Source organism: Drosophila montana, unplaced genomic scaffold (genome assembly GCF_035044405.1).
Source record: "Drosophila montana isolate Dmon_TW-CO22-7 unplaced genomic scaffold, ASM3504440v1 contig_1505_1, whole genome shotgun sequence".
Taxonomy (NCBI): domain Eukaryota; kingdom Metazoa; phylum Arthropoda; class Insecta; order Diptera; family Drosophilidae; genus Drosophila; species Drosophila montana.
Window position 1 is genome coordinate 2,177,779 of NW_026996452.1, and position 14,371 is coordinate 2,192,149.

General features: G+C 43.4%; 3 protein-coding genes across 4 annotated transcripts in view; 1 reads left to right on the top strand and 2 right to left on the bottom strand.

Annotated features, from left to right (window-relative positions):
* Positions 1–845: 845 nt before the first annotated feature.
* On the top strand, positions 846–1,977 carry LOC135435333 (protein takeout). Its single transcript, XM_064692342.1, has 4 exons — positions 846–999; positions 1,059–1,296; positions 1,375–1,514; positions 1,575–1,977. Exons 1-4 carry the CDS (start codon positions 918–920, stop codon positions 1,880–1,882), a joined length of 768 nt encoding a protein of 255 aa, XP_064548412.1. The 5' UTR covers positions 846–917; the 3' UTR covers positions 1,883–1,977.
* A 245-nt stretch (positions 1,978–2,222) lies between these two features.
* bam (bag of marbles) lies at positions 2,223–4,036 on the bottom strand. The gene is made up of 3 exons (XM_064691790.1): positions 3,429–4,036; positions 2,998–3,368; positions 2,223–2,941 (listed from the first exon to the last, which is right to left on the bottom strand). The coding sequence occupies exons 1-3, from the start codon at positions 3,848–3,850 to the stop codon at positions 2,430–2,432; spliced, it is 1,305 nt and encodes a 434-aa protein (XP_064547860.1). The 5' UTR covers positions 3,851–4,036; the 3' UTR covers positions 2,223–2,429.
* A 319-nt stretch (positions 4,037–4,355) lies between these two features.
* The window catches only part of LOC135434070 (uncharacterized), a 37,965-nt gene continuing 27,949 nt past the window's right edge, over positions 4,356–14,371 (bottom strand). Inside the window, exons 3-10 of one of the 2 annotated variants that reach the window (XM_064690444.1) lie at positions 11,335–11,451; positions 10,834–11,269; positions 10,515–10,763; positions 10,188–10,447; positions 9,967–10,111; positions 9,040–9,189; positions 8,799–8,970; positions 4,356–8,742 (exon numbers count right to left, since the gene is read on the bottom strand). In XM_064690444.1, coding sequence (XP_064546514.1) covers positions 6,194–8,742; positions 8,799–8,970; positions 9,040–9,189; positions 9,967–10,111; positions 10,188–10,447; positions 10,515–10,763; positions 10,834–11,269; positions 11,335–11,451 — 4,078 coding nt within the window. In that variant the 3' untranslated portion in view covers positions 4,356–6,193. Of the gene's footprint in view, positions 8,743–8,798; positions 8,977–9,039; positions 9,190–9,966; positions 10,112–10,187; positions 10,448–10,514; positions 10,764–10,833; positions 11,270–11,334; positions 11,452–14,371 lie in introns of both variants that reach the window. The other variant, XM_064690435.1, reaches the window with a different exon arrangement.

Here is a 14,371-nt window from a genome sequence, read left to right on the forward strand (position 1 = left end):
AAGGGAGTTCCCAACTTTAGTCCGAGAAGCTTGCCGAAGAGTAAATACACTTCAAGCTAGTTAATTTTGCTCCTAAGCCCAGACACTTCATATTCTAATTTGACAGAAAGATTTAAATAGTCGTTTCTATGGTGCTTTAACTCTTTGGTAAACCAGTTCAAAGCGGATTCGAGCCTTTGATTAAAATCATAAAAAGGCAATAAAAAATATTAGTCAAATGTGGCAAATATTCTCGTTAATTCAAGCAAGTGCAATAGACCAGAAACAAAGTAACACTTTGTTGCGGATTAACAACAATTTCAGTTCAAAGGGCATATTGAAAACTTTATGAAAATTATTTTTCCATTTCACACGGCTAGTTTTACCAAGTAGCTCCAAAAAAAAAGATACCCTGTAGTAGTTTTGGGAAATCTAAATCTACTACACATTCTCAAATCAGCAAAATATTTGTGAAGCTGTGTTTTTATTTTAAGGATTTTTAGTTTAATATTTTTTCTTGAATATTTACAATTTTTGAGGAACTTAATTTAAAATATTTAATACAGCAATTTAAATATGTGTTGTATCATGAGCTTATTCAGAAAAGGGAAAGAAAAAATGGAGTTGCATGGCCTGGTCGACATGCAACTATATCGAACCGCTCGTACTTTTGCTATAGGGTATAAGAAAGTGTATTCCCATAATTTGCCTAAGTGCAGGAGCACGGAAAGTCAATGCCAAAACGAGACGAAAATTAGTTTTGTGTTTAACAACGTTGGAATAATAAGCTCGGATCAAATTTAAATATCGCAGTATAATAAATGTTTTAAAGCGTGTTCTCGAGAAACAAACCCTATAAAAGTGGACTCATCTGGAGCTAAGCTGATCAGTTAACTTTTCGAAGGCGGCTAAGCAAGCATATTAAAAATTACCTTAAAATGGAATATCATAAATTAGTCATTTCGCTATTGGTGTTAAGCTCTATGAATAAATACTCGCATGGATACGACCCCGATCTTCGTATGTCATAGCTAATGAATAGATTTTGCCACAATAATGTATTTGTTCTGGGCTTCCAGCCGCTGACATTCAAAAATGCACAATTGCGGATGAGAAGTGCCTATTAGATGGCATGAACTATGTGATCAGGAACTATGCCGCGACAGGCAGCAAAGGGCTAGGTCTGGTCCGACTGGATCCGCTACGTATCAAAAAGTTGAGCCTTGGCAAGAATCCAAATAGCCCGGTCAGCATTGATCTCAGCTTTTCCAACGCAGATTTGATCGGTCTCAGCGAAGCGCAAGTCCAGCGGGTATCGTAAGTTGAATATAATTATATATAGATGTCTATTAATTTTCAGCTGAATTTATAAATAATTTATACCCATACTCTTAGCGCCTTCACCAAAGATCTGAGTCGTCCCATTGTTTTCGATATGGCTTCCCCGAGAATAACGCTTAGGGGTCCATATAGCGTAGAGGGCAGGGTATTGATATTGCCCGTAGTCGGAAAAGGCAATGCCCAAATTGTCCTCGGTATGTACATCATTTCATAATTATCTAAATAATATTTGATACTAACTATGGAAATCGTAGAAAATTGTCAGGTGCATGCTGTCGTGAAATTGTCAACCGTGTCCAAGGGTCCTCACCAGACATATGCGGAGGTCACCGAAGTTAAGATGAGGTTGGAGCCGTCGCGTGTTATCTACAAACTTGACGGGCTATTTAATGGCCAGAAGGAACTAAGCGAAAACTTGCATGTGCTCATTAACGAAAACTGGCGTGAGGTATTCAATGAACTTAAGTCAGATATAGCCGGCGCTATGGGTCTGATCTTCAAAGCTGTTCTGAATAAAACCATTGGTAAACTGCCGCTCGAGCAGCTCTTCTCAGATCTTTAAGTTTAGCCAGTAGTCTGCATTTCGTTGTTAAGCTTAATTAAATTTATTTTTATAAAACAATAAAATGAACAAGTTTTGTTCCTATCAAAACTGGATTGACTGACCTATAGTTGCTTTTAAAATGGTATAAAAGATTACAAAGATGTAGTTGAATAGATTATTAAATCTAATTACATTTTTTTCTTGTTTTGCGGACAAAAATTAACAAGGTTCATACGACTTTTTAAAATCAAAATAAAATCTTAATGCATAACAATTATACAGCTTCTGTATATATGTTCAAAATGAAACATTATGTATAATTATTTCTTATTAAAATAACAAGCTTTCTTCAATGCAAGATTTTTTCGTTTGGTTAATAATACATTTACATTTTCCCATGTGTTGTAGATAGTTTTCAATGATAATTATAAATAATGATGCAATCCGTTAAGCTTATAAAATGTCTATCAATTTTTTGTATTTTCTTTATATGTTAGACCTTAACTGTCACTTTTGTGAGTTTTGATTAATTAATTTTAATATTTAGTCTCAATTCCTCAAAGCTCTAACCTCGGTTACACTTTGGAACATGGGAGCGATGACTGACTCTTGGCGGGGATGAAGGCGCCACTTCGAGAATATCGCCACCAAAGACTAAATGCTCCAAACTATCTACAGCCTCATAGGCAGAGACAGGTGGGATTTGTGGCAGCTTGCTGATATTCTTGGGAGGCTCGCACAGGGCAATGATCTCTGGTGGAAAGTAGTTTTCGGGCGACTGCAGCAGTGCTGTTAGAAAGTCCTCGTTTTCTTTGGCGCAGCTGACAACGTTCTCCAGCTGATAGTGTTTAGCTATTAGCTTTTCCTCGAAGCTAAATTCACGTGGCTGACTTGCCTGAAACTCAGCAGCAGCCAATGCCAAAGCTCTCTTATTCGTCTCCTCGAGACGTGCTGTCATGGACGCAGAATAGCGATGCTCGATATCCATTTCCCAATTAAAAACGTATACGTGAATATGAGCCGATTTGATACGTTCACGCAGATTAAGCAGCAGCATTTCCAGCAGAACAGCATTGTCTACAATATAAGAACTTAATCCATATCCCAATCTTCATGTCTAAGGAGGAACTTACCATTAGCCAAACGGCTGATAAACTGAAAATTGCGTTGACGCAAATCCACATTTGTGAACTGCTTGAGAGCCTGTTGCCCATCCGAGGCGCTATTGAGTAGCCCATCGCATTCAGTATATTTGGTGTAGTCGAAGTGGCGATTGGTCTCCAGGATGCGACGCTGGCGTGCAATAAAGCGCTCCAGTTTGGTGCACAGCACCTGTACTTGATGGCGTATATTGCAGCCTTTGGGCATTGATTGCTTTGTGGGCAAGTCGAAAACATAATCGGATGGCATCGAGTTTAGCTGATGACTTGGCAATTCTGAATTAATGTGCTCATGCATCGACTTAAATAAATCCATCAGACGCAGCATAAGATTACGTTCGGTGCTGTTAAGATGAATATATTAATTCCGTTGTTATTGGGAATTATGCTATTGCAGCACTCACCAATTGCCCAACAGCTCAACAGATTGCTCGATGGCCAGCGCGCCACACTCATCCTGATGCCACAAGTTCTCCTTCTGCGGTTGCCTTTTATTTTGGCGCGCAACAAAATGACCTTGAACATTCGATTTGGACTTGTTTTTGACGGCGCCGTCGTTCGAGCAGAGCAGACGCTTGGGCAGACCCAACGACTGAATGCATCCAAATCCATGAAACTCAAATTGTGGCGCATTCGAATCTAATGTCAATTCGTTTACCCTGTGATTGAGTTCTTGCAGCACGCTTCCAGCGCCGCTTCTCTTGCCGTTCGTTAACTGTACGGGACGCGACTCTTTGTCATCGACCAATGAGCACAGTTCCGAATTTAATAGCTGCAAGTTATTGTATAGCTGTTGATCTTCAGCGTCTGCCACGTTTAAATTCATATTTAATAGCTTTAATTAGTTTAGCGCCAAAAAATCACAACGGTTTTCACTTCGCTGGCGAAAAAACTACGCGGGCGCCAAGCTGTCTGCACTGCGAGTTTTACTTATATACTGAACGTAACGTTGTGTGCAACAGAATTAAAATCCGCGCGAAAGTTCCGCCTGCCGCCGAGCTGTCTCGTCTGTTGGTCTAGCGATGATCGATTACCTATCGATATCTATTAATAAGTATTCGTATTGCCAGAATAACAGCGCCTGTCCGTTAACCTTGACTTGGCAACACTTTAAATGTAAAAATATCAAGTACTCTGTTAAGACTAATTGACAGACACACAGAGCTGCCTGATCGATTGCAGACTTTTTTAAATGCATCCATTCGCCCCGTTTAACAGCACGGTTTCTTTGGCAACAATATTTGAATAAAACTGTTCCCAGTTTTCATGCCACATATGTATTTTAGTTTCCCGATGCGTTCTAGTAATAGAGGTATTGTGCCTTTGGTATGTTTATTGAATTTATTTTAAATATTTTACTTTTGCATGATATACATAAACAGTTATATGTTTTACATTGTACATTTTTCAATATATGTATGTATATACTTAATATGTATTATTACTTGTAGTTATATTTGTATATGTGTACGTATTTCTTATTCAAACGGTTATGTTTATTATATGTTTAACAAAATTTAAAACAAAATAGAAACAAAACCATTTTAGTTTGAATAATCACTACTAAATTGTTTTTTATATTCTTCTATTTGATTAATAATTATTATTGCTTTAATAATAAACAATAGACGATTATATATTAGTTAAAGCTACAACTTAGTGCGCATTCTTGTACTTCAATTAAAGACACTACAACAAAGATGACATAAACAATAACAAAAATGTATTATGATGTATTATTAACAAAGAATTGTTGTAAAAAAATTGGTTTGAACAAATACAAAGAATAGGATTTTCACTAATTCATTTTCTTTTATATCACAAGTTAAAATTTTGATTATTGTTTGGTCGATTTTTTTTTTGTTTGTTAGACATATGTATATATAATATGTATGTATATGAAATGTTTGTAAATTGTATGTATTTATTAATGTATGTATTACATACATAAGAAAATATGTTAATGCCGTAATTTAAAAATTAACATATTTTGTATAGTTTTATTTTTTTTAAATATTTTTTTTTAAATATACATATATAAATTGGTCTACACTCAAGTCATGATGTTTACTTAAATTGGTTTATCGTTAATAACAATTAGAGAGACACATACATTGTTAAAAAGTTTGAGTTTTTGGAAAATGATTATTATTTGTTAGAGATAACATAGAAATTCGAGTTAGTTGCATGCAGTTAGATGTGAAGTTTAAATATTTAACTTTATATATTAATTATTATATATGTTAAGATCGTGTTCAGATGTAGACTATATGACATACAAAGTTTTCCCAGCTTCAAGCATATTAAAAGAAAACTTTCAAATTGAGCATTTCACAGAAAAAGTAATTATCGCATCTCTTGGTAAACTTATAAATAAGATTATCAAAAGCTAAAAGTTGTTAATTTACAAAATAAAATATGACACCTGCTAAGTAGCTGATAGGATTCAATCAAGAAAACTTAGATTCTTGCTAAATGGCTGACTTTGGTTATATATATTTTAAATATATATGTATTTGTATATCTGAAGGATCTGAACACGATATATAGATTTGGTTATGTTCGAGTTTCCGCTAGAGCTGTTTACGTATCAATTGCTAGCCTAAGTTCAGACCAACGACTCTCTGACGTTGCTGTTTACCTGTAAAATAGTTGCAGACACTTGCATAAGTATGTTTATGGGGTATTTAGCTATTTATGAATTAGTTAGATAGTTGTGCCAAACACAATATAAACTTTAATATGAGTAACGCCATACAACAAAAATTGAGAACAAAAACCAAATCAGTATTATTGCGCTCCTCAACAGAAAGAGCGAAAAAGCTAAAAGTAGAAGGTACTCTCCGCTTCGGCTTTATAAGGGCAGTATAGTCATATCGACCAGCTTTGCTGAAGGCAGGCTGGCGACTAACTTCGTTGCTCGTGTCGTTCGGCAATCATTCGTCTGGCTTTTGGAGAGCGAACAGCCAGTCGGCTGCCGTGTCGTGTGAAGTGGGAAAAGCCAGATGAGAAGCCAGGCTAGGAATTTTGCGTCGCATTCAAATGTATGGGCGCGTTACTTTCATCTTAGTGTTTATATTGTCTTTGGCTGTGTATATATACGGGCAAACGATATGCTGTGGTTGTGTTCATGCTCATGCTGTTGGTTGGGATCGTGCGTTGTTTGCATCTAGGGCGAAAAGACGCGCAGGCTGCGCAGCAGCGTGGCCAGCACATTGGCCAGGCATTCGGCTTGCAGCGCCAGCTGGCCAGCGCCAATGGGTCCGATCTGTACGCTGACCAGCTCGCGGAAACTGCTTGCCACATCGTGCACCTTGAGCACAATGTTGCGGGTCTGCAGTGGCGCCGATGTGTGCCGTGTCATGTCCTGTGCCAGCTCCGTGATACGCCGGATGGCCGTCAGGCAGGACGTCAGGTGATCGGGCAGCGTTATCAGCGTCATATCGGACATGGAGGCGACCAGAAATTTGCTGGCCGTGACCAGGGCCAGTGTCTGTTCCGTTAGCTCGTTGCGGGCACGCTGGAATTTATCCTCATCGATGCTGGTGCCGCCGCCGGCAGACTGTGCGGCCGAGCATTGGGCGGCCACCTGATCCAGTTTGATGAGCAGGCCGGCCATGGCCACATCGGTTTTGGCCAGCAGCGCCTCGCCGTCGATGAGGTGGCCGTTCTTGATGAACAGCTTCTCGCCATGCAGCTGCTGGGGCTTCTTTGGCAGCGCCGGCTGGCCGCCGTTGGAATGCGCATTGGGTAGGCGGGCTGTGGCCGGTATTGGCGGAGTTGTTGTTGTTGTGCTGGCGGGTATGGGCGTGCCATTTACGGGACGTGGGCGACTGGCAATGGGCGGCAGCGGGGGTTTCTTGGGCGCACTCACCGCTGATGTGGCTGCTATTGCATTTGGAATCGCTGTCTGCGGCGTAGCCGGCTCCGAGCTGGTTGTGCAACTGCTGCGTGGCGGAAGCTGTGGGGGGCACAGCTCACGCAATGGCACACTTACCGGTCCAACGATGCGCACCTGCTTTTTGGGTGAGTAGCGCTGCAGCAGCTCGGCGCTTTTCGGGGGACGCGCCGGCGGCGGAGTCATTTGCTCCGTGGTGGGTGTGCGTGGTGGTGGCTGCACTGGCTGCAACGGCTCCTCGGGCGGGGTTGCGTCCTCCTTCTTGGATGTGGGACAGCAGCTGAATTTGCTCTTGCGCTCCACGGTGGGATACTCAATGACGTGCGGTGTCGGCTCCTTGTGGTTGCTGTTGTTGCCATTGGCCACAGACTGGAAAAAATCACGTTTGGCTTGCACCGAGTTGCTGTACAGGCATTCCGCCTCGGGCTGCGTCTCTAGATTTGGTGGCGGCGGTATTATAAACGACATTATCTCCTCGGGCGTCAGCTCTTTGGCGGGCGTGGCTTTTTGTGTGGGCGGCGCCACCAGCATCTGCTGCAGAAAGCTATCCAGCTCCTCGGCCCTGCCCTCAAAGCCTTTGGGCGGCGCCGCATTCAGCAGCGATAGCGAGTCCAGCTCGTCGGGCGTCTGGGGCGGCGGAATGGCACGCAAATCAATTAAATCCGTATCCGTCTCAATGAACGTATCCTCACGCACCTCGAAGCCGTAGATCTCGGACAGCTGGCGAGCGGCCACATCTGTGTCCGCGGCGGGCACATTGCTTATCTCCTTCAGCTGTTGCAGATACTCGCGCAAATTGTAGTCCTTTGTCTCGGCGCCAAAGTGACTGCCGTCGGGACTGTGCAGCCCGAAGCTGCTGCGCTGCGCCAGCTGCTGCTTGATGCCCGCCTGGAGCAGCTGCTGTGGCCGCCGGGTCGTTGGCGATTGCGCTGGCGAGGCCACCGACTCGGAATCGCTCTCGCTCTGCGACAAATCCGTGCCCAGCGCTTGCAGATCGCTGAGCAACTGACTGAAGCCGTTCAGTTTGCGCTGTGGCCGTGGACTGGAGGTGCTGCACAGGCTGGGCTTGCGCTTGGGTGTGGCGGGCGTGGGCGGTGCCGATGCTGACACCGGCTCCGGAATGGCATTCAGTCCCTGCGTAATGCCGGTCAGCTCATGGCTAATCGTCTCCGCCAGCAGGGTCAGCGAGTCGCTGTGCTTCAGCGAGGGCGTGCCAACGCCGCCCGTTTGGTTGACGTTTGTCTCCTCCGTGGAGGAGACTTTGCTGCTGTTTAGGCTGTCGCAGTCACTGTCAAACTCCAGCATGGCCACGCCATGGCCCAGCTGCTGTTGCTGCTGCTGCGGTCTGGGCATTTGCTGCAGTTCCTGTTCTTGCTCGTTCAGATACTGCTCGGAGCATTGGACGAGCTGCTGTAGCTCCTGCACGCGCCGCAGCACCTGCTCGTTCTTGGCCTCGACGGCAAGCAGGCTGCGTCCCTCGCTGCAATAGTTGCTGCCGCTGCTGTCGCTCAGGCCCGAGTCCTTGGCCGCCTCCTCCAGCAGCTCGGTGGCCATTACGCTGTGCAGATCCAAGTCCGTTGCATAGGGCAGCGCCTGCGGCTGGGCGGACAACTGCTGTGCGGCCGGTTGCTGTGACAGCACCGCCTGATGCGGCATGGGATGATATGGCGGCGTCACCAGAAAGTTAACGCTATGCGCACGGGTATGGAAGGGCAACAGATAGCTCCAGCTAGCGGGCAGCACGGTGTGCTGTGACAAGAAGGCGGGTGCATTGTCCTCCTCGTGCGGTTCACGCTCGCGCAGCACATTCAGCATGTTTCCTGCAAGAAAATCCACATTGAGCTGCCATCCGGTTTGGTCCAATGCGTTATCTTACCTGTGAGCAGGCGATAGTAGCCGCTCAGCACCAGACTAAATTCGCAGGCATCGCGATCCTCCATTATAAACTTGACAGCGCGATCGCCCAGCATGTAAATGGATACGCTGCAGGTGATGTCGTCCTCGCGATGCACCACCACGTGCGTAAAGTCCTCTATGGCCGATATGGGCTGTGGCTGTGGCAAAAACAAAAGGCTAGGTTAACAATTGGCGACATTGTTGATGGAGCGTCGACTGACCACCGAATTCCTGGCACTGGATATTTGACTTAGGCCGAAGCGTGGACTCACGAGCAGAACGCGTTCCATGCCCTCTCTTTGGTTTGTGCTGAAACATTTGGCGCCGTAGCTTGGTAAACTAGCGATTATATCTAGATAATGGAGTTTCGCCTGCAAGGAAACAAAGTATTTTTTTAAGTTTTTATTTAGTTTCAATAATGGCTAGTATCATATAAAAGATTTACTATCATTCTGTTAATGGCATCCATAAGACATTAATTTATATTTCGCTTCCTATTGAATATGGCTTAGTGGGTGGAGAAACTATTTTAAAAATTATGTATTCATAATATATAATGAGTAAGCGATAGACCAGGGATTAATTTCTACTTATTTTTTCTCCTAAAGTCATTACAAATGGGTTAAAAAGGTATAATGTATGTGTGCCAATGTATGTATGGCAGAAGGAAGCATCTCCGACGCCATAAAGCACATATATTCTTGATCAACATCAATAGCCGAGTCGATCTAGCTATTTCCGTCCGTCTGTCCGTCCGCAAACCAATTTATATTGCCCACCAATTAAGGCCACAGTTTGAATGCAGTTGACTTTTTGAGAATATACAAATATTCTAAAGTACAATAAGATCTACTGTTGAAAATTTCATACAGATCGGTTAAGAAATACAGAAGATATTAAAGTTAATATTACATTGGCAGCCTACGTGTCAGCGGCAGCTACCGCAAACACACGCGCGTCTTTATTGAATTCTATCAACAGCATTGCAAGTGTTGGTATGACTGTTGAGTGGAGGCGGTTGCACGTAGTGCAGAATGTTACGGGTTCGAGTCCTATCAAAGGAACTGCTTTTTTAGTATTTTTTTTTTATTACTTTCTGATTTTCATAGCATTGAGTTACGTTAACAAATTGTTTTGGATCTGCTTACCTGCAGCTGGGTTAGAACCTTGCTGGAGGAGCCCGTCATCTCCGCATTGAGCTTCAAGAAGTGAGAAATGAGCCGGCGCAGCTCCTTACGTTTCATGCCCTCGAACAGACTGACGGGCACAAAGCGTTCCAGACCGAACTCACGCCTAGAAAGGAGACCGAAAAGTGGTTATGGAATACAAACTAAAGGGGAACTCTGTGAAAAGTTGACTGGGTACTCACTCGACCAGCTTGACGGTTAGCTTGGCGGGCGCAAAGTTGTTGGCCAGCGCATGCTGATGCATGTGCAGGGCGGCCAGACGTAGTGCCAGCTCTGGCTGAAGCTCCGGTGCAAAGCGCTCCTGGTTGACATCGTTGCAGCACTGCATGTACAGATAGTCCAGAGCCTGCAGATCTCTCTGTGCCAGCTCTGCGGCCGAAATGGGCACAAAAGTTATGCGAAACAGGCAGCGCAGCTTGTGAGCGCCCGGCCGTGCAGCAATCTGCAAAATCGAAAAAAAAAAAAAATCATTAGCACGTGGCATATGAAAGTGGGCTGATTGGACTTACGCGTGCCAGCGACTCCTGCGGATCGAGTAGCGTGAGCTTGTTGCGCTTTAGACTCTTGACATGCTCCAGCACCAGGCTGAAGAGTTCGCCGCAGCACAGGCAGAGCTTGTCCAGCAGCGAGCTGACCACGTCCTGCACGGTTGTGGTGGCATCATACTTGAATGACTTCGTCTGGCCGTTCTCCAGAAACACCTTGAGCACATTCGCCATGGGCGGCACACAAATGTCGCCCAGCGAGAAAGCCGATGGCTGTTGTGAGTGGGAGGCAGGAAAAGCAATTAAATATAAGCCGTGCCAGCCTACCGACTGCTGCACCTACCGGAAACAGTGGCGCTCCATTGACGCACACGCTCTCCGCGAAACGCACACGACTGGGACGCGTGCGAAGCTTGGCCCGCTTGCCGGCTGAGAGCAGCGTGGACTTGCGACCGGGCAGCACACAGTGGGCCATGGGCTGGCAGACGAGCAGCGAGACCTGCGCCTCACAGGCGCGGACCAATTGTATGACATGATCGCGTGGCGCATCCTTGACATCCTCACCATTCACAGCCAGTATCTGATCGCCTGGCTGCAGCTTGCCAATGCTGGGTCCGCCCTCGGTAACAAAGCGCACAATCACCGGCCGTTCGCTGCCAGCCACAAATCCAAAGCCGAGACTGGCACTGCGCTGCAGCTGCACATGGCGCGGCTCTGGCGGATGCTCATCCCAACGTATGCACTCGGGCGCCTCATAGGTAGTCGTCTTGTTCAGATGGCTATTGGATGGGTATTGGATATTAAACTGGACAGCTCGATTTAGGTTGGGGTGTGTTCTACTCACTTGATATAGTAGGAACGACCCTTGGAATCTATGGCTCGCTCCCAACCATAGGAGAGCTCCTCATGCTTGCTCCAATCCTCGCAGGCGGGCAGCCAACCAGATGATTGCGTCAAATGGCTGTAAGCGAATTAAGAATATTAAGAGTTAAGATTTCCTTAATGGATTTAAAAAGGGGCAGAGCTGATTGATTCCGATACAAGAGCTTAACACAAGGCTGCAAGTCGGATCTCGGAATCCCATTTATTTATTTTTTAAGTTTTAGGCAAAACCTTGTATAAAGAATAGCCGAACCGAAACCCGATCTAAACCATATTTATTTTGGTTAGGAATATAAAACTTCTAAGGAAGACCCAGCCACAAACCTTAAATAGCTTGGGAGCCAATCAATGGGATTTATCTAAGCATATTTTGGCCAGGTATCGCGTAATTTGTTGATATTCGAAAATGAATAATTAATTACAGTGGAACGGAACAGGTAAGAGCCTCTAGTCGGGAGTTGCCGACTAGCTAGCTGCCACCAACACGTGGGCAGCCGTTTTCTTTAATAACTTCTGTGTTTCCTAACCGATTTTGATGAAATTTTCAACACGAAATCTTAATATGCCCTAGAATATTCGTATATTCTCAAAAGAACAATTGCAATATAATTGTGGCTTAAATTGGTGGGCAATATAAATTTGTTTATTTATTATACTTGATTTCTAACTATGCTGTGGTGGCGGGGAGGTGGCTCTAGCTCTAGCTCTAAAAACCTAACAGGATTTCGATATCGATTTGTATCGATTATTTGGAAACGGGGCAAGGTATAGATTATCGGAAACAAACTCGTATTGCGCGGGAGCAAATACGTTCAAAATTTCAAGTCTTTAGCCTTTATAGGTTCTGAGATCCGGACGGACAGACGACAGACAGACGGACATGGCTAGATCAACTCGGAGATGCTTCCTTCTGCCTGTTACATACATTTGCACAAATACATTATACCCATTTATCCATTTTTAATGGATTCAGCGTTTAATAAGAGCAAGGTGTTGGCACAATCCACAATTGGTTTTGTAGCTCAGGCTTAATACAGCCTTCAAGTGCGTTTAATATCTTGTGCGACTATCCGAATCTGCTTACACTTGACCTTGAACTTGTCGACAATCCCCCAAGCTCTGCATCCCATCGGGATGTGGCCCATTTTATGTACAGTCTGAGAAAATGCATTTCAATTGAGATTAATCAACACTAATTGGGTTATGTGCTTGGTTATGCAACAAAGTGCAGCCATATTGGGGCCAAACCAGGACAGTACCGGCCCAGCCCCAATCCGTGACCCAACCAAGCCCAAGTCAAGCCACCTTGGTGGCTTCCGTTGCTGTCTCTCTTCATTACCTAGCTGCACACAATTGCGATAATTAGTTTTGCACTTTGCTCGAGAGCCGGGAGCCGAGAGCTGGCAGCATGTGGTGCGCTTGGGTAACCCAGTGCCGGTGGAACCGTAGTCAAGCCCAACCAATGCTCATTCGTTCAGGCCAGGCAGACAGCTGTCCCCCAATTGCCCATATTGCCCGCTTAGCGTCGCCCTCACGCTCACGCTCACCCTGCCACGCCCCGAGCTCTTATGGCATTTTGTACGCTTTCAGTTTGATGTGCAACAAAGTGTAAAATTATTTAATAGAATTTCGTGCATAATCAATTTATGTGCAGCAGCCAGGCATTCATAGAGGCAGTCAGCCAGTCCGATAGTCCGACCGTCCGACCGTCAGCCCGTCCGCCCTGACCCGACCCGGCCCGGCCCGACCCTTTTGAAAAGGACACACTCGGCTGAAACAAAGGCCATGGTGTTTAACTTAATAATGCTCTGTGAACAATGCGAGTGCACATTTCAAGGTTTCCATATAAAATTCTATATGTGTAAATAATATTATAATACATATAGTAAATGAAATTGTTGCAGTTAAATTTCAATTTTCTGTCACCTTCAACTGAGTTATTTAAGAGATAATTAAGGTTTATAAATTAAAATAATATTAAATATAATATTCATATAATAATTACACAATATTTAACACAGGAGCCAAGCAGAAATAGCAGCTCTCTAAATATATATTAAACATTCTAGACTCATGCTGACTATATATGTAGATGCTTTTTATAGTTAGAGTTCTCCAAATATTGTTTAAATCAATTTAAAAGAACTGCAAAGTCAACGTCTTGAATAACTATTATAAGTTTCGAAATCTTAAAAGTCGGCAAGTGGAACAGTTTGGCTATAGATGTATTTTTTATATTTAGTCTTCGTAAATTCCTTCCCGAATATTAATTTGGCGTCAAGTATTATTTACTTCATTTAAGTTTACTTTATGAAACTTTTGTTTACTCTATAGGATAAGTTTACTTTAGTGCGGTAAGCATTTTGCATTAAATTTATGATGCCCTCGAATCGAGTATTAAAAGGCCAAAAGCCTACGCTAATTAAGTTCAAATACCAATGAAAACATAATTAACCCAAATATGCATTACGTATACGTATACATGCATAAATATCCTCGGGCTGTTTGCACTTAAACAATAATCTATAAATAACAAAAATTCTTTTTAAGGTATTGTATATTATTTTCAGCTAATTAATAATAAATATTTTGCGTTTTTTCCAAAAAATTTAATCAGTCAATAGGTCAGCCAACAAGACGAGTAAATAATTAAAATACACTTCAGTTAAAATATAATTATTTAAAGGAGCTGCAGGCCAAAGAAAAAAAGTCTGTGGTTCGGGTTTCGCTTTGAACTTTTGGTTCAAATCTGGGATAATCAAATATTTTTGAAATTTTAATGTGAAACAACTTCATTTTTATGCATAGTTGCCCGTTCTACTGAAAATATTGCAAGTCGCAGATATTTTTATAAAAAGTTATACAGACTAAATTTGTACTCTACTCAAAATTGGCATCTTCTAACTTTGGTAAGAAAAATCCAAGCCAAGCCATTAATGCTTTGGGCAGAGTCTTCCTCCAAAGATTTTAAGCTGACCACATTTTTTTATATTTCGCTT